Source organism: Crocodylus siamensis, chromosome 4, assembly GCF_052110815.1.
Source record: "Crocodylus siamensis isolate JL-2025a chromosome 4, ASM5211081v1, whole genome shotgun sequence".
In the NCBI taxonomy this organism is placed as follows: Eukaryota; Metazoa; Chordata; order Crocodylia; family Crocodylidae; genus Crocodylus; species Crocodylus siamensis.
Genome location: NC_143398.1, coordinates 67,075,670 through 67,096,832, shown reverse-complemented (window position 1 = coordinate 67,096,832; position 21,163 = coordinate 67,075,670). Strand labels below are relative to the sequence as shown.

The 21,163-nt window shown below is 40.8% G+C and overlaps 1 protein-coding gene across 3 annotated transcripts in view; it reads left to right on the top strand.

The window, feature by feature from the left end:
- SAXO6 (stabilizer of axonemal microtubules 6) overlaps window positions 1-7,341 on the top strand; it is a 37,636-nt gene extending 30,295 nt beyond the window's left edge. For all 3 annotated transcript variants that reach the window (XM_090042493.1, XM_090042495.1, XM_090042494.1), the window contains exons 12-14: window positions 452-710; window positions 2,769-2,837; window positions 6,120-7,341. In XM_090042493.1, the coding sequence (XP_089898619.1) occupies window positions 452-710; window positions 2,769-2,837; window positions 6,120-6,229 (438 nt within the window). In that variant the 3' untranslated portion in view covers window positions 6,230-7,341. The remainder of the gene's footprint in view (window positions 1-451; window positions 711-2,768; window positions 2,838-6,119) is intronic.
- The last annotated feature ends 13,822 nt before the right edge of the window (window positions 7,342-21,163 follow it).

Below are 21,163 nucleotides of genomic sequence, written 5' to 3'. Positions count from 1 at the left end.
TGAGAATTTTCTATTTCATTGTCCTATAAATTTTCTTCTCTTTAAAACTCCTAGCATGGGGCCTCACCAACATTAAGACTGTGAGTAGTTGTATGAGTCTGTTTTTTAATTTGATCACTTTTTGTGAGCATCTGTATAGTTTCATTAACTTGTTTTCTTTTTTAAATCCTTGTTTACATGCTTTACCCTAATAATAAACATGTCTAACTTGACTAGACTTTTTTACAATGTTTAGATTGTCGCTGCTAACATAAGTTTACTTACAAATGTTCAGAGTTTTAAATGGTTTGATTTTTTTTTTTTTTTTTGCTTCGTTCAGCATGGAAGCACTGGCAAGATGCACCCAATATATGACTCTGTATCTGGAGTTTGGTATGATGCAAAAAAAACAAAACTTGCAGGTATGAATAAACTGAGCGTTGACTCTTTGTTTTTTCCTGCGGCATTTCAGCATGAAGGAGAAGTGGAAGCTGTTTCACAACTTACATCCCCTGCTGCTGGATTAAAAACTTTGGATCCTTTGCCTTTGAGGAAAGACTTCTGGCCTGCTACCAAAGCTTCTGATGAGAGAGCTTCTCCTGCTCCAGCACATGCAGAATGTTCCATTACATCTCCTGTACTGAAGTCAGTCAAAGAACATACTTCATCTTATTGGGGTCCATCCCGTCGTATTCAGGGGACTCTCAGGGATCCAGAGTTTCAGCATAATGGTTGGTTTCCTTACAGAACTTTTTTTTAATTGCCTGAATTTAAAAATGTTGCTGTGAGTGGTTTTAGCTATTTGGCAAATGTGCGTGGCTCAACCAGTTTGAGTTCTACAGAGAATAACAGTGTTTCGTTATAGAGCAAATGTCTTCAATCAGCGTATTTAATCTTGGGAAAATCAAACGGGTTCCCAAACTGGTACATGGAGTACCCCAGGTACGCAAAACATCTCTGGGGAGTACACGGGAGAAATTGTGTAATGATGAATTAAATTGTCATTATAATAATTGGCATTTAAGGGGTTAAAGTACAAAATGTATTCTGGGTATGTGGGCAGCTAGTAAATCTGGAAGGGGGAATGCAATAAGAAAAAGTTTTGGAATCTCTGGTCTATAATATAAATGAGCTTCTTTACAGTTATGTTGCTATCGTTGCTATAGCAAGAGTTGTCCTTTCTTGTATGCTTGAGTTCCAGGCATCTTTTTTGGTTGATTTTTAGCAAGGAGGTAATTATTATTACTCTCAGTAAATAATTTGTTCTGTGGGAGCAGTCATGTTAATTATTTGTTATTTGGATAGTGGTGGGGAAAATGGCACCTTTCTAGCTAGGGTGTTGCACAAAGATGGGTAATTGGCTGCCTCTACAATGTTATATCACTGCACAGTTGACTTGTGGGAAGAGTGCAAGGTTAGCAGGATGTGTGCACTACACCCATTATTTTTCCATTTCCCATAGACAGCTACAATGAATCTGCTGAACAACTAATACAGCCTGAGGCAGTGATAAACTTTGTGTATACATTTAAAGTACTGTGGAATTTCCCCAACTTTGTGCGACTGGGGAAGTCGTGAGACTGATGCTAGCAGAGGAAGTTCTACTGCCATATTCAAAGTGAAAGATGGAGGTATTACAGAAAGCCAAGGCTTCTTGTGAGGCTGGTCCTGGTCTTTGCAAAATCACCAGGCTTTCATGTGGATTTTGACAGAGGCTCTACAAGAACCACATTCCTTGAATGTTTCTCTTTATCTTTAAAAGGTGTTTTGGAAAATTAAGAGCTTTCTAGACTTTTCTGTCCACTGTGTAAGTTCTCCTTCATTACGAGAGCAGTGTGGACAAAATTGTCCCAAAAGCTGTTTTAAATAATAATAGTCTAAGGTAAGTGTAAATGCTAATGTCTCAATGGTAGAAAGACTTCATTTGTATGCTTAAAGGTCTGCTCTTGGAAAAACAGTGAAGTTCTTGTAGGCAGAGTGTTTCATCTCCATTTTACCACAGAGAAAACTGATTGATTGACCCATCTAAATCCAGGGACCATCATCACTATTGGAGCAGTAAATGTCACCTTATCCTAACTTGAGGTGTTGAGTGGAGAACACTAGCTTGTTGTTCATTTTATGATGACACTAACTGCTTCCAAAAACAACTGCCTTGAATATGGTTCATTTCATCCTTATTTTAACACTGCCCTGAGGGTACCACACTATAACACATTACAACCGAAGTTGTTATAATGAGGATTTCAGTAGAGAATTGCAGTTAGGATCTGGCTTGTTTGCCACCCATAGGACTGAGGTTTTGGAAGTAAGTGGGTGAATCTACACGAGAAGCTATTGTGTAGTTGTTTCCTCGAATTCATTTAGTACTTGTATTAGATTTTTGCCAGCGCAGCAGTGCTATGTGCTGGAGCAGGAGTAGCTCTCCCATCAGAAGGTTTGATAACCGGCCAGGAGTCTTTCCTCAAAGGCAAAGGATCCAAAATGCAGTCATTTGCTAGTGGAACTGTGCAGTTGTTACCATGCATTCATTTAGTACTTGTATTAGCAAACATCTTTTAGGCAACGCTACTGTGCAGTAGTCTAATAATACTGTGCAATAGTGTATTAGCAGTGTCTGTGCTCTGACGTGCTATTGCACAGTATTTTTCAGCTACTGCACAGTCAGTGCCTCATGTAGATCCCCCCACAATCTAGTTTTTGATATAAAATGTCATCCATTCCAGACTTGTACAGGAAGAGCTCTCTTTGAGATGTATAAAAATAAACCTATGACCTTTTTCTCTTAGGGAATGTTGCGAGTCCAGAGATGAAGCGTTTCCAGTTACCTCTGCAGGAAAGAAACTATGAAGATGAAGGTATTTTTCTTTATGGAAGTTAAAGTGCATCATTTATATGAATATCCCCGTTCATCTGAAACCTAATGAGAAGGTCTTTGTTTCCAAGAAAAAATGCAGCCATTCCAAATTTGGGTCAAACTTCCAAACCTTTGTTCATAACTGCACCATAAATAGCAATAAAAGAATCTAAGTATTTTCCTCAGTCTAGTTATCTGGAAGGTGATTGGTTAATGTGTTGTACCATGAATAAAAGGAAATGTGGTTAAAAATTAAATTGATGATAACTGGCTGGTTTGATTCAGGCATAGGCAGTAGAAGGCCAGGGCTAAGGAGGCTTAGCCCCCTCAAACATAGGCAGACTGGGCATGAGCTCCAGGCAGCAGCACTGGGGAGGGGGAGGGGGAGGGGGAGGGGCGCATGCAGAGAGAGATGAGAGGCCGGGAACTCAGCCCAGTCCGGCTGTGTGTGGAGCAGTGCCCAGCTGAGCAGGTAAATGCGTGGATGGGAAGGGGCACAGGGGAGGGAAGGGGTGAAGGGGGCAGATCGAAGCCCCTGCGGGGGGTGGGGAGTGGGGCAGGTCGTGGGCAGCTCATTCAGGAGCATGGGGAGAGGCTCCTGCCACTATGTGCATCCCTGGGGCAGGCACATGCCCCCCCAGTCTGCTGTGTGTGGGGCAGAGGCAGCTGCTGCTGTGAGCCTTGCTCCACCACACTGCCGGTGCCCCGACAGCTGCAGGATGCCACGTGCCTCCCACAACTGGGCAGGCAACACAGTCCGCAGCAGCAGCAACCTCTGCCCTGTACACGGATCGGGGGGGCACATGCCCCCTATACCTGCCCCCGGGGTGTGCACAGTGGCAGAACTCTGCCCCCCCCACCCATGCCATTGAATGATCTGCCTGGGCTCCAAGCCTCTCAGGACCAGCCCCAGCCCCAGCCCCAGGGCTCTATTTACCCCATCTCCTGCCCCTGCCTCTGCCACACTTCCTTCCTCACTGTGGGAGCCTTGTTCTGCCTCCCCCATACATCTTCCCCATGACAGACTTACTTGCTCAGGGTGGTGGGGGGTGGCATACAAATTCTATCCTGCTATGGAGTGCATTAGTTTACTCTAGCCTAATAGTGGCGCATGTGTAGATGCCGAGACATTTACTGCACAGCTAATTAGTCAACTGCACAGTAAATGTCTCCTGTAGATGCGCCCAGTTGGTTTCAAACTCAAAGGTAATTCCTTCCCACGCATTTTTACAAGTTCTTTTATTTCTTAGTTTCAGTCTGAAACAGATTAGGGTGCACAGCTAGTTACTATTGTGTTCAGGTGTCTTTGATTCAACTAGTAATAAAAAGTACCAGACTCTCTTGAGATCAAATCTCATGATATCCCACCTTAGGCCTGAATAGCATTAAACAATCGTCCAGTAAGACAGAGCTGGACTAACACTTCCTTTGTTGTGTTCCCTTCCTTTTGTTCAGCATTATTCTTGCCCCCTGCCCTGGCGTTTTTTTAGGTTTTGGGCATTATGTCTCGTAATTGTGCCAGAAGGTTTGTGAAGATTCTTTAAGAATACTTCAGATGCCTGTTTGTTTAGGATTGCTTAGTTAGGGGTGATTCTGCCTTGAGTAAGGTCTTTTTCAGCCCTACTTTTCTATGATTCTGGTGATCACTGGCAGCTGCATTGGCCCATTGGGGTTCTTGACACCTAGTACAAAGCTACTTCAGGGGACCTCAGGAGGTCATCGAGTCCAACCCTGTGTTCAAAGCAGGACCATCCCCAACTAGATCACCCCAGCCAAGTAGCATGTCCATAAATGGTAGTGCTCTGTTTGAGAGCCACTGTTGTACTGCCTTAGTTTACATCAGTGGTTCTCAGCTGGGATGTTGCCATTGCCCCAGCCAGGTTTCTATAAGTTTTAGCATAAAGTTCCTTTATGCCAGCTGCATTGAGTTGCACTTGTGAGCAGCAGCTGAGGACTAAGCCAATTCTCTATTTTAGTCACTGCAGTTGTCTGGAAAGTGTGTGGGCTGTGCTGTTCAGAATGTTCAGCAATGCATCTGTGTATCTACATAAAGCATGCTAGATCCTATAATTGCTTTCAGCTTCCCACAAACTCACCACATGCTTTAGATGATAGCTTGGTATGCAACTCAAAATTTGTTACTAAAAACAGGGACTTAAGTATGAACTTACTTTGAGAAATAGACTCAACTGTGCCCACTGGCAGAAATCTTGAATGTGCAAATTTGTTGTTGGGCCTGCAAAACGGATTCAGTCCAATCAGATACTAGTGTGCACAGTGGCAATTAGCAGTTTGCTCATATAGCTTTTTTGGTGCATATGTGCAACTTGGGAACATGCTTTAGACTATTTCAGGTAAAGTCTTTTAAGAATTTAAAGCTAGTTTTAGAGAGCCTAGTAAAAATTAAATAAGTTAAGTTAAATACATGGAAAATGTAGTTTGTTCAGGGCTATGGTCCCAATATCTGTTTTGATTTCTGAAAAGCTACAATATGGTTTGGTTCTTCATAATAGGGAGGAAAACTGATGCATCTAAAGCTGTTGCTAATCATGGTCACCTTTAACAGAGCAATGTCAACATTTGCAATAACGGCAGTAGGGAAAAACGGTGGTGTATCATGCTCGAGGCAGCCTGCTAATGTGACCCTAAATTTTGAAATCTATTTTAAGTGGATCCTGTATTCAGAATTAAAACTGCTGGCACCTTCTAATGTGCTTATTTTGCTCTTATTTAAACGTGTCACTTTGTTCAGAAAATGGGAAGTAATAGCTGCATGTGTGTGTGCACATCATTTTCTGTACTGGGGCAAAATTCTGGTAGTTTTAGCCATAGCCTCCTCACTAGGTTATCTCATTTAAATTGGTGGGACAACTTCATGAGTTCTAGGAAAAACACTTCATAAAGGCGTGATGATTTCTGCAGTAATCCTTTTGAAATATTGAAAATATTTCTCAACAGGAAAGCATGCACAATGGCCAGAATTTTCAAAGAAGCCTAAGGGAATTAGGTGTCCAACTCCTGGATTTCAGTGAAAACTGCAGCCTTGACACTCCCTGAAAACTGCCACCAGTAACCTTACAGTTTTCTCATTAGATTCCCTTGCAACAATAAAGTTAACAAATAATAGTTTAAATGTGTATTTAATTTTAGCATTACTGTAAAACATTGTATCCTAAACCTTTGTATTTGAGAAGTTACCCACAGTTTTGTTATTTTTTTAAATATTTATGTCTTAATTCTGGATTTAGCATATACTTATTTTTCTTTGTCTTTTCCATTACAGATGACAGATTGTCCCAGATTTCTGCTCGCTCTGCAGCTTCTAGCTCACTAGCATCTCAGGTTCTGGAACGAGCTCAGAAGAGGAAAGAGAATTTCTGGGGAAAGACATGAAGTATTCCACTGAGGGCTTTCAGTGGAAACCGTTTTATACAATGATTAGTTTTTCTGTATCTTGTTTGTTGGTTTGTTTGTTTGTTTGTTTTAAATGTTGGTGAATAACATATTGTATCCATTCACATGATGGAATGAATGCTGACTGAGATGCTGAGCATTTGGTACTCTGAGACGTGAAAATTATGGGTATTTGGTATCCTGTAGAGCTGGGTCCTACTCCACTATTTTATGGCCTTCATGTTAATCTTTGTGCATCTCTTGAAATTGAAACTAATTATTTGTACACGCTTATAATACTTTTAAAGATTTTTTAGTACCAGAATGTAATGTAAATTAGTACAGTATTCAGAGTAACACCATAATCACCTTATGTTTTAATTTAGCTGTGCTTCAGGTGAGGTGCCTGAAGTAGATACAGTCATACTATGAGTGTGTACATAATCATTTCTGGATTAAGAATATCTGTAGGGCTGTATTGTAATGAAGCCTCTTAACAGTACTTGCTGTTTTTAGCCTGTTACCCAAAAACACTATATTTCATAAGAAATCTGATAGGAGAGATGTAGTAAATATTCAGTGTATCAGATTATAGGACTTTGTAATGAAAAAAAATCACATTCTTATTTGTTGACCAAGATCATTTTGAGAGTTCAGTGAATGTGGTCATTGTTAACATTATCTAAAGTATTCATATGGATGTCTCTCCTGGGGTATCAAAAATGGGCTTTGACTAGGGGAAAAATCCTAAAATGCTGGTCATCTTCATTTCAAACTCAGGTATTTAAGAACAGCTGAGTTCTTAAAGTAAATTTAGCAGAGTGTTATCGTGGCGTTGACTTTTTAATTACCTCCTTTTTCTAAGTGACTGTGAGTGAATGGAATAATGCAACGATTGTCATAGGTGAAATTGATAGTGAGGTTTTTGCTGACAGACTGTGTTTTTGTTCTTTGTTGATATAAGCAAGCTGATGTGAAGCAGGTAAAAATATGTTTGCTTAATAACCAGTTTGTTTTTTAAACTCTTTCAAGTTTTAATAATGTTTGCGGTCTTAACATTTTGTACAATGAAGAGTTTGTATTTTGTATACTTCTGAAAATAAAAATAATTTTTTTCTTGCTTCTGTACAAGTTATGTCAAACAAAGCATCGAGCAGACTGCATTATATTGGGTCCTACTGATTGCTTAAGATGAAGGTAGCTATTCAGAATTAACTCCCAGTGGCCTTTTGGAAAACAAATTTCTCCCCTGCCTAGAAATATGCTCTGTAAAACCTAAGTTACTAGCGTTGGATAGGTTAACACTTGGAATCAAGATTAACCAGACTCGCATCAAAGGAGTACAGTTCAAATTGAAATAGTGAGACCTTCTCAGAACTGGGTTTTCACAAATCAATAGCAGGATCTTATTAGGTAGCTTTTGTACAGCTGTCTCCGTGGGTGAAGGTTCTGCATAAGTTTTTTTTCCTGCTGACTGAGTTCCTGTGGAAGAGACAAATGGAAAAGTTCCATTACTATATCAAGATCATCAGGACACATGACATTTAAAGGGCTGGTAAAAATGTTTGCCATCAAACTGTTTTTCAGAGGAAAGCTGGATTTTCAGAGAATTAAAACTTTACAGTTTAATTGCCACTAAAAATGTCTGGCTGAAAACTGAAATATTTTGATTTACAGATGCAGCATGAGGATTTTATAGGAGCTGTAGTTTGATTGCCTCGTATCCTCGTTCTTCATGTGTTGGGCTCTGCCTGGACAGTGTTTGTGATGCACCATAGCCACAGACTCTTATAAAGTGCTACCTCTCTTTAAGAGAGGACAGCATTGTGCTTCATGAAAGGTACACAGAAATTCCCCTACAGTTTATAAGGGAGAATGGGAGGTTGAAGTGTGCAAATAACTCTCCAACGGAGGTACTGTGGTAGGCTTTCCAATGGGATATTTCTCAGCTGTTGACTAAACAGCTCCAGTGGAAAAAAAAAGTCTTGGAAAAATGTAGAGAAAAATGAATATTTTTTGTCAGAATTTTCTCTTCAAAAAGTGTTTATTTTTACTTGTTCTAGATTAAAGTTTTTGAAAAGTACTTTTCTGTGATCTTCAAGGCAGCCACAAAAAACTGAATGCATTTTCTATATTTGAGTAATAGTGGTCAGATGCACATAAGGGAAGGAAATACCCAAACTCCCAAACTAAACTTTGAAATATTGTTCCTCATGTATTTTGCAGCTGGCTGCATAGAAACAAACTTGGAAATTAAACAATTATTTTCAACTGAAGCAAAAATGGGAATAGCCTTTGCTTAGTAGGGTCTCTAAGGGAAGGCATGTTTCCCTTCTCTAAAGATTTTACTCTGAGAATATTGAGTTAGTGCCACAAAGATGTTTGATGCTTCTAAGTACCATATTTTCTGACATACAACATGCCCAGAATATAATTCTTGCTATATACTTACATAATTGTTTTTGAATGAAGAAGAAAATATTTTTCCAAAGTTATGGCTGCACAGAGCAGAGATGGAGCCTAAAGCTTTTGCTGACTCATCTTCCCTTTCCTGCTTAACTAAAGCCAAAACCTTTGCTGCTGACGAATGGTCTCCACAGGTGGATCTATGACTTTGAAAATGGCTAAAGAGTCTCCAGTGCTGTAAAAAGGGAAGATGGAGACAAGGGGCAGATACCAGACAGCAAACTTGCCCTAAGAAAGGTTACTTTGATCAGTGGAACAGCAAGACTGTTTAAAAAAACCCATTAGTTTCCTATCAGTACCTTGCTCAGTAGGCAAGCATGACCCATCCACAGATATGTTAAGGCCAGGCAAGCCCTGAGGTTTAACATGGGCAAAAACTACCGTATGATAAGGAAAGAGTCCAAAGATGAGGTCAATAGTCCTCCTGTATTTCAGTCCAGTAACCCTATTTTAGCACACTTGCCCAGGAAGTAGGAGATCCTGGTTTTAGTACCCCCACCCTGTCCCAACGTGTCTCAGAGAACTTGATCAGCAAGCTCAAAACTAGGCCACAGACTAGGTAGTGCCCATACCCCTCACTGTTGAAGACAACCCTTGGGTAGCCAAGAGAGGGAGATAGAGATATGTGTATCTAGGAAGCAGCTATATGTGTGGCTCCATGAGATAGTTGTTGGCCTAGAAGAGAAGGTGTGAGTTCTAATTTTGACTCCTCCTCTCAGTGGGGCAGAAATAGTCTTGATACTGTTTAACAATGATAAAGAAATGCAAGTGTATTTGCCAACCCATGGTCCAGTGGCAGCACTTTCCTAAGAAGCTGGAGATGCAGGGTCAAACCTCTGTGGTTGAGGAGGTTAGGAAGTAATGGCAATGTTCCTTTACCCCATTATACTCTGAGATGGCATTCACCTACCAACACGCACAGCTTTTTGGCACTTCTGCCCTGTTTGTAATGTTACCTGTGCAGATCATCCACAGAGCTACTGAGTGTGCTCAGCAGGCTACGTGTTGGCCAGGAAGAGGAGAAGGAAAGCTATTCTGTGTTTAGTTCCAGTAGCTTAGCGCATTTGGTCAGAAACCAGAAGACCTGGGTTCAAAGTACATTTTACCTAGAAGGGGGCTTATACCTATTTCTCTGACTTCTCAGCAAAGTACTGTAATCACTCTGCCTTAGGTTAGGCATTTTTCAGTCTCTCCCCTCCAATGCACTCCTTTTAAACCTGAGTGATTGCCTCTTGCCTTTAATATTCATTGGATGGAGAGCAGTAGAAAAGTTTCTGCCCCATCAAGAATGAGTTCCAGGCTAGAGCCCGCCTCCAGAGCAGCAGTCACCTCACTGGACCACACACACACATTCTAGCTTGTTCTTGTCCTCCTTGCTCCATGGAGCTCCCTCTTTTGGCTGCCCAAATAACCACCTTCAAAAGGAAGCTTGATGTGTGGCACGGTGCTGGGAAGCCCAAGAGAGATTCAATCCCCATCCACAGAGGTGTAGAACTCAAACCTGATGCTTCTTGTATGAATGTCCCAGCTAAACCATGGGAGGAGCTTTCTCTGCTGGTAATGGGGTTTCTGTCTGGTTACAATTTTCTCACTTATGCACATACACTGGGTAAATAGCCCCATCCCTGTCTGGCCAGTCCATAGCATATTGAGCACATGAGTGATTGCCTCTTGCCTTTAATACTCATTGAATGGAGAGGAGTGGGAAAGTTTCTGCCCCCTCAGGAATGAGTGCCAGGCTAGAACCCAGGACTTACTCCCACCCAGAGCAGCAGTCCATGTACTTGTATTTCACCTTCTGAAAGTGGCTTTGGACTGCTTCCTGGCAGAAAAAACCAGTGAGACACACTGGGTAGGAGAAGCCAGATTCCATCCACTAGCATTGTAATTGTGAAATGCTATTAGTGCAGGGGCAGCCAATTATTTTGGGCAGAGGGCCACTTACTGAGTTTTGGCAAGGCATTGAGGGCCTCATGACAGGCAGCCCAGGGTAGATTAATTAATTTTCTAAACTTTTTAGGGGCCCTGTGAGCTGGATAGAATGGCCTGGCGGGCTGCATCCAGCCCCTGGGCTGCATTTTGCCCACCCCTGTATTAGTGCTACCTGGCTGACAGAAAGATAAGCTTGTTGTAAACAGTTTAGGTAACTGAACCTCTTCCAAGCCAGGCATTGTGCTTCATGGCATAATAGCGAGTTACATCCCTAAGGTCGTTCTTCACACATGACTTGACACTTCATATATTAACATCAGATAAATTAACAGCATCTTGTAGAGTGATCAGTTTGTAGGCAAGCTCCCATTCCATCATCCACTGACATAAATAAAAATGTAAATACATTCTTAGAAAAATTTTAGCACTTAGGCTGCAACAGACGACTTCCACCAGTTGCATGCATATGACACTGAAAAAAGGAAAACACTAATTTGTATTTAAATTCTTTTAACACTGTTTTAACCAGCTTGTTATCTTCGTGCTTACAAGAAATGTCTCAACAGACATGACCTAAATTAGAATCCTACTGCCATACAATTATTTTACCCTTTCCAGAAATGAGTATCTTGGTAACACGGGATGAGGACGATGCGGCAGTATTTTTAATGTTTTATAATACAGGAAAGTTTAGTAGATGCAGACATATGTTACTTTGTTCTCCACCATAACTGATTAGGAAAACATGATTTAAATGTATTTATTAAATAGAAATAGAAATGTAAAGCTGTAAGGAGTGCAGTATACAACAACTAATGTAAAAATCTGGAACTGTTGTTTTTTTTTTCCTGCTTTGAAAGAATAACTACCCACAGTATGATATCTGTATAACTTAATATAAGCTATGTGGCTCTGAGATGATACACCAGTTAAATATGTTATAAAGGTGCATTTGAACTTTCATTATTAAATAGTAAAAAACATGGTACAAAAGTTCCCTAATTAGTTTGATGTTAATTGCTTTTTCCTTAGTTGTATGTGATGCCAATTGATCATAAGGAAGTCTCCATTTTTCCAAGTTTACATTTATTCTATGCTACTTTAGGTTGCCTTCTGAATATGTCAAGCAATGTCTCCATTACATTACTGCTGTAGGAAAGCCAATCCATTAACTTGGCGCTATGCTCACCCAGGGAGCCAAAAAGGTCATAGGGATGTAACTGTACTAGCAAAAGCTTCATATTGTTCCCATGTATTAATAAACCCTCCACAAAACAAAAAAACTTTGCTGATAAAAGCATCCTTTTGGTAGTATAACTATGTCTTCTGCAGGCTTCTGAAACCTGTGCTGGTTCTAGATCATGCCTCTTCACACCCTAACACAGCGATATGAGCTGACATCTACAGTGTAGAGCTGGTGCCAGTGTGGACCTTCCTAGTACAAAGAAGGCCTCTTGTGATGGAAAAACAATGTTACCTGCAATTAACCTAGGTGCATGAATTATAAACACATCCATTTTAGGCTAACTTAATTATATGAGGAAATGGTCAAGAGCTGCATTTTGTTTTTCATTTTGCCTCACGTCACCTTTTCAGCCTACACAGCCTGTGTTAGATTCAAGAGAGCCTCATAATTGCACTCTTTAAACTATGTTTATATCCTTTAATTTTGCGTTTCTTCTTATTTCTCATAAGATAACTCTTCACTCCGTCTTACCAATGTGTCTCAATAACCATGTTTTTAAAGTATCTTTAAATGTATCTGGTTTTATAATCTCACCTGTACCTGCACGGTTATTTTTTTAATTACTGAAAACGTCTTGGGGTTACCATGTAATCAGACTGATTGTCTTAGATTAGCTCAAAGTGGGCAATGATCAACTTGTTCCTTTATTTGTGTAATTCTGTATCATTGAACTTCAGACTGAAAGCCAGATTTGCAAAAGTCTTTCCCCCCCATTAACAGTGGGTTTATTTTTGCATATGTGTCAGTAATTCCACTTTGCCAAGTCACTGAGTCACTGCATTACAACCACACCATATTAACAGGAAATACAGAAATTTCAGTTCACTTGACCTACCTCAACATATAGTTGGCTATATGTAGGTCATTAAATAGACCAGTCGTGTCTCAGAATTACCATGAAAAATGCCAGCCTTCAATTTCTAAATTCAAAGGTGAACAATGAAGCAGTTCATAATGGTATAGAATGTCGATACTGTAAACAGGCGGAACGACGCAGTTTGATTTCCCTTTTTACAACTGTACGTCTGCTCTTTTGTGGCAAGTCTGGTTAACAGCTGGTTACAACTTTATGAACGGCTGAAGTGCAACAGTAATTACTGGTATATATTTTATCACTGAAATAACTGAGTTCAATTTTGTCTGCTTGCAAATGAAGAGTTGGCTCTTCACACTATTGAAGTGGAAGTTATGGTCACAGCTGAATTTTACAGTTAGCTGAAATAATGCATGTACCATCCACATAGTGATATACAAGCCTATCTTTATAAGGCCTTCATTTAAAATTACATTCACCTTTATGCTTCTGGTAGAATTTTTTTTAAGCTTCCCTGATCAGATGAGATTATTCAAAGTTTAGCCCACAGTTATCTAAGAGCTCCTTTTCTATTTAGCCTCTTTTTATTATTAAAATAGTATAATTTTGATGACCCTTTCAAGAACCTGATGAAGAATACCCTGCATTCAAAAGCTTGTCTAACTCTACCCCAACTATGCAGTTGGTCCATAAAAGATACCCTAAAAAATCCTTGCCCCTTTCAAGAAGAAAACTTTTGGGTGATAACGTTTAATCTGTGTCTTTGTAACTAGAAGGTATGTGACGTGTGCCAGTGCACTTCAGAATCATAAGGGAAAATAGAGGTCAAAAGAAATATGTGAAACTCTCATCCTGCATGCAAAGCCTGAGTATAGAGGCTTTGTATTGAGGAGCAGTCCAGGGATTGGGGAGGACTGGATCTTCTCCAAGGGCAAGGGTAGTGTTCTGGGCCAACAAACTTTAATAATTCCTCCTTTTACCCTCTGGTTGCCCTCTGGTTGCTTGACAAGAAGTTAAACTTATAAAAATGAATACAATATAAAACCCGAAGTGGTAACATTAGTGCTCCCATCACTCAGTTGCTATACTGATATTAATTCCACTGGAAAATTGGTCCCTGCTGCCTCCCTTCTGCAAATGTCCACCCATAGACATTATTTACCTGCTTATTAATGTACTTTTATAAAAAGCAACTGTTAAGGAACAACTTTTATTTCCATGATCCACAAAGATGGTATAGATCATGTCAGTTTCTGACAGTGTCTTTATGTGGATTCATTCTAAGAAGTAGAGTGAACAAGATCTTTCCATTTAACACACTGGCTATGTTTATTGGATAGCAAAAATACATTCCTCTTCCTCTGTCTGAGCTTGTTTCTGGTCCTATCATACACTGCACTTCCCTTTCTCATCAAGTGTAGCTTTTATGATTGTTAATGCTTGAATAATTTTTATGATACTTGAATCTGTTGAGCTTTGAAAGCCTTGGAAAACCTTCACCAACAGTAGGGTTGTAGCCATGATGGTCCAACAAATATACATCCACAACTTTATGCTCAACAAACAACACTTTCTTCAAACTACGGGCACAAGGATGGCAGCCTAAAATGCCAGCCTCTTCATAAGCCATGTGGGAAAGGACTTTGTAGAAAACTGCACCATCAAACCTGCACTATATCTACATTATATAGGTGATATTTGTTCATCACCTAGATTGAACACGTGGACTTAAAATTGACTTCCAACAGAGAGACAGCAGTAACTATGTTAGTCTGAAGTTAGTTTAAATATTTGCTGTCTAAGCACAGCCATCCTCAAGTCAGTGATGGAATGTTAAACACAGGTTAAATAATTACCACCCTTCTATCAAATTCTCCCTGAAAAACTCATACATTAATATCAGCTTTCTAGGTATGACAGTCCACATCTGGGATGGCAATCTACAAGCCAAAATATACAAAAAAACCATGGACCGTCATACCTGTGGCCAAAAACCATCAATAATCTGAAACACAACAAGAAATCTATGCTCTATAGTCAGGCCCTCAGATACCACTGAGCTGCTCTGAGGAGAATACTCATGATACACATTGCACCAGCCTTAAACATACCTTAACTCAGCAAGGATTCTCCAGCAGAGAAATAGATCGTGTCTTTGAACAACTCAGTCAAATAGCTCGCGGTAACCTTCTACAACAGGGGTGGGCAATTATTTTGGGCAGAGGGCTGCTTACTGAGTTTTGGCAAGCCATCGAGGGCCACATGATAGGCAGCTAGAGGCAGATACATATTAATTTTCAAAAATTTTGGGGCCCTGTGCACTGGATAGAATGGCCTGGAGCGCCGCATCTGGCCCATGGTCCACATTTTGCCCACCCCTGTTCTACAATGAAATAGAAAACTCCCACTGACTGCACACCCCTGGTTGTTGCATGCCACCCTAACCTGGAACAGATAAAACAAATCATCAAACAATTATAGCCTGTGCTTCCAAACAATGCAACCTTGAGTGAAATAATCCCAAGCCTCTACCCCCTGTCTTTCAAACAACCTCACACACTCAACCAACTCAGCATCAGAAGCAAACTTTGCTGACCAATGGACATCAAATGGGATACAACCTAGACGTAACAATATATGCAAAACCTGTCAACACATGTCCACTGCCACTTCAGTCAATATCCCCCAACCAAACACCCATCAGAATCCATGGATCCTACACTTGCCTATCCCAGAAGCTGATACAGTCTTATTTAGTGCACCAAATATCCTCGTGGAATCTATGTGGGTGAAACCTAACAGGCAGAAGATAAAGGACAGAAAGAGACAAATATCAGCAGGAGAACACTTTCCATGGAACCACTACTTCTTGTCTGACCTCACAATCCTCCTACTCAAGGGCAATCTACAAAATACCTGTAAATGGATTTGGGAACAAAAATTCATACTGGACACTAAAAAGCAGGGACTAAACAGAGATATTAGCTGTCATTATAATCTACCTGCTATCTCTGCTAAGCTTTCTACACTTCATGAGTAATAACGACCCTTTTTCCTCTTCAGTGGTCTTGCTCTTTCACTCATTAGGTTATCCATTCATTTGCATTTCTCTCATTTTTAAAGCTGCTTTTGACATTGACAGGAAGTTTTTGGATATTGTTTGGGACAATTCCCTGGTGCAAGTATTGGACAGGCCAACTAGGGGCAGTGCTCACAAGCAGGGAAGAATTGGTTGGGAATGTAGTAGTGAATAGCAACCTGAGCAGTGGTGACCTTGAGATGACTTGAGTTCAGATTCCTGAGGAAAGGAAGGATGGAGAGCAGCAGAGAAGGATCCTGGACTTCAGAAAAACAGGCTTTGACTCATTCAGGGAACTGATGAGCAGAATCCCCTGGGAGGCCAGTTTGAGGGGGAAAGGAGAGCTGGTCGTACTTTAATGAAACCTTACTGAGGGTGCAGGAATTAATCATCCTGATGCATGGAAAGACTAGCAAGTATGGCAGAAGACCAGCTTGGTTTAGCAGGGAACTTGTTAATGAGCTAAAACACAAAACGGAGGCTTACAAAAAGTGGAATCTTGGACAAACAACAAGGGAGGAGTGAGTATAAAAGTATTGCTCAGGCATGCAGGGATGGAGGCAGGATGGCCAAAGTGCAATTGGAGTTGCAGCTAGCAAGGGATGTGAGGGGTAATAAGAAGCATTTCTACAAGTATGTCAGCAACAAGGGGAAGATCAGGGAAAAGTGTTGGTCCCTCACTGAATGGGGGAGGCAACCTAGTGACAGATGATGCAGAAAATATTGAAGCACTCAACCCCCTTTTTACCCCAGTCTTCACAGCCCAGGTCAGTTCCCAGACTACTGCACCTGGCAGCACAGTTTGGGGAGGAGGTGAGCAGCTGACAGTGATGAAAGAACAGCTTAAGTACTTTTTAGAAGTGCTCAATGTGTACAGGTCCACGGGGGCAGGATGGGATGCACCCAAGGGTGCTGAAGGAGTTGGCTGTGTGATTGCAGAGCCACTGGCCACTATCTCTGAAAACTCATGGTATTTGGGAGAGGTCTTGCATGACTGGGAATGGGCAAATATAGAACCCATTTTTAAGAAAGGGAAGGAAGAGGATCCAGGGAACTATAGATCAGTCAGCCTCATTTCAGTGCCTGGAAAAATCATGGACAAGGTCCTGAAGGAATTTATCATTTCTAAGCACTTGGAGAAAAAGAAAGTGATTAGAAACAATCAGCATGGATTCACCAAAGGTGAGTCATACGTGGCTAACCAGATTGCCTTCTATGATAAGTTTACTGACTTGGTGGATGTGGGGAGAGTACAGGTTCTGATACTGGTACTGGTACAGTATCTTCACGATACTGTCTCCTACAACATTCTTGCAAATAAGCTAAGAAAGCGTGGGTTGGATGAATGGCCTGTAAGGTGGCTAGATAACAGCCTGGATTGTCAGGCTCAGGAGATAATCAAAGGCACAATGTCTAATTGGCAGCTGGTATCAAGTGGAGTGCCCCAAGGGTCAGTCCTGGGGCTAGTTTTGTACAATATGTTCATCAATGATCTGGAAGATGGGATGAAGTGCACCATCAGCAAATTTTAGGCTGACGCCAAGCTGGGTGGAGTAGTAGATACACTGGAGAGTAGTGTTATGATTCAGAGAGACCTAGACTAATTAGAGGATTGAACCAAAAGCAATGTCATGAAATTCAATAAGGACAAGTGCAAGGTCCTGCACTTAGGATGGAATGATCCCATGCACCGGTACAGACTAGGGACTGACTGGCTAAGCAGCAGCTCTGCAGAAGAGGACCTGGGGGTTACAGTGGACAATAAGTTTAATATGAGCCAACAGTAAAGAAGTCTAACAGCATACTGGGCAGCATTAGGAGCAGTGTTGCCAGCAGATTGAGGGAAATGATTCTTCCCCTCTATTCTGCACTACTGCAGCCACATCTGGTATACTGTGTCCAGTTTTGGGCCCTCCACTACAGAAAGCCCATAGACAAATAGGAGAGTGTCCAGCAGAGGGCAACAAAATGGTTAGATGGCTGGGGAATGTAATTTATGAGAGGCTGAGGAGCTGGTATTATTTATTCTGGGGTTTCCATTTAACATTTATATAAATTGACTTATACATATGCCATTGTGATATGTACTATTTAGCTCAAGTTATGTTTCCTTCTCTGCTAGACTTGAAGAAAGGACCTCATGCCTGAAAGCTTGTCTAACATCTCTCCCAACTATACAGTCAATAAAAGATACCACCAAAACTCCTTGGTTTACAAACAGGGAATCCCAGAACACATATGGCAAGTTAGTCTGTAGTAAGACTGGAGCAGCAGAGATGTCCGAAATAGAGAGCCTTTATGTGGGCCCCCCTGCAGCTCTTCAAAGGCTTGAACAGTGTGTGTGATCTGTGGCCCATTATGTTTCAGGAAGGGAACCGTATTCTACAAATAAAGAAGGAAGGAATCCATAAAGATATACTTAGGATTTCCTTCCCATTTCCCATTTATTTTCCCATGGGAAAGGATGCTGTGGCCCAGAATTAGGACCTTAGGACTTTTCTACTTTGTGGCATAATTATTTGAACTTCATTTAATAAAAAGCCTATTAAAAAGATGGGTTTATCTTTGAAACTTAACTACACACAGAGAATTTATCATCATGTGTTTATCATCATGTCCAGCCGTCCTCTGCCTAAATAAATAGGTACCAATAAACTATGAGCTATAAGCAGTCACTGCTAGTGGTACATAATGGAAGTACATCAAAGTATAGTATTCGCAATTTACCTGCAGGTTAATTAAAACTAAGGAGGAAGCACTTGCGGCTTTTGAGGTAACAATGCCAGTAAACTGCCAGTCTTACCCCCAAATTCCTCTCTATTTTATATGAGTAAATAAGTCACTGTCGAGAACACTGTGGTTTCCTGATTAATTAGGGAAACCCCATCAGTAAGTTTGGTTTATTGGTTTATCTTTTATTCGTGGGGTTGCAGACGATAGATTTCTGAGACATCACTGGAAAAAATGAAGTTGAAAGTATGGAAGTTCATCTTCTGTAGTTTTAATGTGCTGGACTGGTTGGGCTGGTTGAAAAAATGTTATGAAGGACATTGTACTGATGATCAAATATTTGCATTATTTTAGTTCTTAATTAGACCAGAGCTATAGTGGATCTATTTACTTGTCTCAAACATATGTATTGCAGTTTCACCATATCAAATATTTAAAAATCTTACATCAGGCCCTCTACCAATTAAAAGATTTTTAACAACAATTAATTGGAGTGTTTTTACTTGCCTTTTGTTTTCCAGGTTCAAGGGTTTATATTTTTCCAGTCTTTTCTCTGCACCTTGGAGGACTGTAAGTGTTTTTAAGTGAAAGCTGAAGGTCTCTTGATCATAAGACTCAAGTCAAAAGTTCACCTGAAGCCAAGACTCTATTGAGCCAATGCTGTTAAGGCACACCAGCTTCAGTAGCCAACAGCGTACAAGGCAATGACATAGCCAGCATCATTTTTGGCTACCTTTGATTCTCCAGCCCAAATAACTGTGTACCCAGTTAGTGCTTGGATGCTTAAGCTGTGAACTTTGGCATGAGTCTGGCATGAGACTTTAATTCATGGCTTGCGAGCCATCATGGAACACCTTAAACGTTGTCACCACACTACTCTCAGGCTTCAGTAGCTAGAGCTATTAGAAACACACAGCTAATACATGAGCCAGCAAAACAATGGGAGCTGGCAGCACTAATGAAAGAATACAAGGCTGTGTAGCTATATTAAGATTATCCAAAAAAGTACTTTAAAACACACATTTCCAAACAAGTCATTTCTTCCTTCACCCCTGCTAGGGGTGAAAAAGTCTCAGCTGGAGCTGTCTGTGGCCCAGTTCTGAAATCTAGGAGGGAAAAGAAAGTGTCTGAGAACCAGACAACCATGGATTCACTTCTGTTTGGTCTACAACACTCAGCATCCCATTCAGGCAGTCACATCCTATTTAAAGTAAAGAACAAGGGGCAAAGTTTTCTTATTGGACTGACTATATAGTTGGGAGAGATGTTTGACAAACTTTTGGGCACAAAGAACCCTTCTTCAGGTCTGAGAAAGAAGCAGACACAGGCTAAACTAAGAAGTGCCCATCCCCTTCCCAACAGACGTTTGTGTTTAACTCCATGTTAATGAAAGCTGTCATATAAGAAATGAAGAATGGCTGTGAAATAGGAGCAGAGACAGGTGATCAGAAGTAGCATCTGAAGTTGAATATATAACCTGATTATATAGAACAAGTCCATTCAAAGGGGACGTTATTACCCATGAAGGTTAGTAGAAGCCACAGGTAGACTGCAATGATGCATAAAGCCACTGTCGGTGGTTACAGCATTGTTTTTAGCATCCTGTAAGGTTATGGATTTTTATTCCCAAGCCTGCTTTTGAAGGTATTTTATAGATTTCCCTGGAGTAGGATGACTGAGGTCAGAAAGACCAATGTAGGATCAATGAATTCTGGTGGTTTGTTGTGGTTGTGTTGTTGATTGCAATAGCACTGGAGGTATATTGACAGAATAACCACTGCCCTCTGACCTCACAATTCTTGGGCTGAAGGAACAATCATGTTCATGAACAAACACAGGGCATTTTATCTGCAAATAAAATTACAGACAGGAATAAGGTCCAAGATCGGAGCCATCAGTCCTCCATAAAAAAAGGGGTGAATGAAAGATTGAGGGTCCTTTTCTTCTCTGACTGGCTTTGTGTCTTCACTTAAATGTGTGCCAGCCAAATGCAGGGAGTGTGTCGTCTGCTTCCAGATTAGAAGAGTATCATTTTACACAGGGGCAAATGAGACAGAAAGTGCAAAACAAAAGGAAACGGAGCCCTCAAAGCCTTCAGCAGAAATGAAAAAAGAGGGGTCAGTTTTGACCTAGGAAGAGAGACTGAAGGCAACATTAGTTTCTTGCTTAGAGGGAAAGAATGGTAGAACTGAAACTAGTTCCAGTGGAATGAGAGAAGTTCAGAAAAGAGAGATTCAACAACCAAGATGTCAGCAGTTAAATACTGAGAAAGAGAGGTAGTTGCACTGCTTTGAAAAAGTCTGGATCTTCAATGTCTTTTGTCTGTCTGAGGAGTTTCTTTTAGAAGCAGTGGATGGAAATGGGAGAGAAGAGCTCTACACCCTAACTAAAGCAATACCTATTGGATATAGGACAGTGTTTAGCCACTGGAGAGGAGTTCAGATAAAGATGTTTCATACCCAAGTTCACCCTTTTAATTTTTGGCCCACTTTTGTTTCCATATATTGTCCCTTTTGCCAGGCACTCTCTTTCTTTCTGTGGCCTGTCTTCTCTTCAGCACATTCGTCTGTAACGCTTATGGTTTCACCTGCCACACAAAGGAGCACTATCACATTATTTATTATTATACACTACACACGATTGAATAGCCTTGTGGTAAAGTCCATC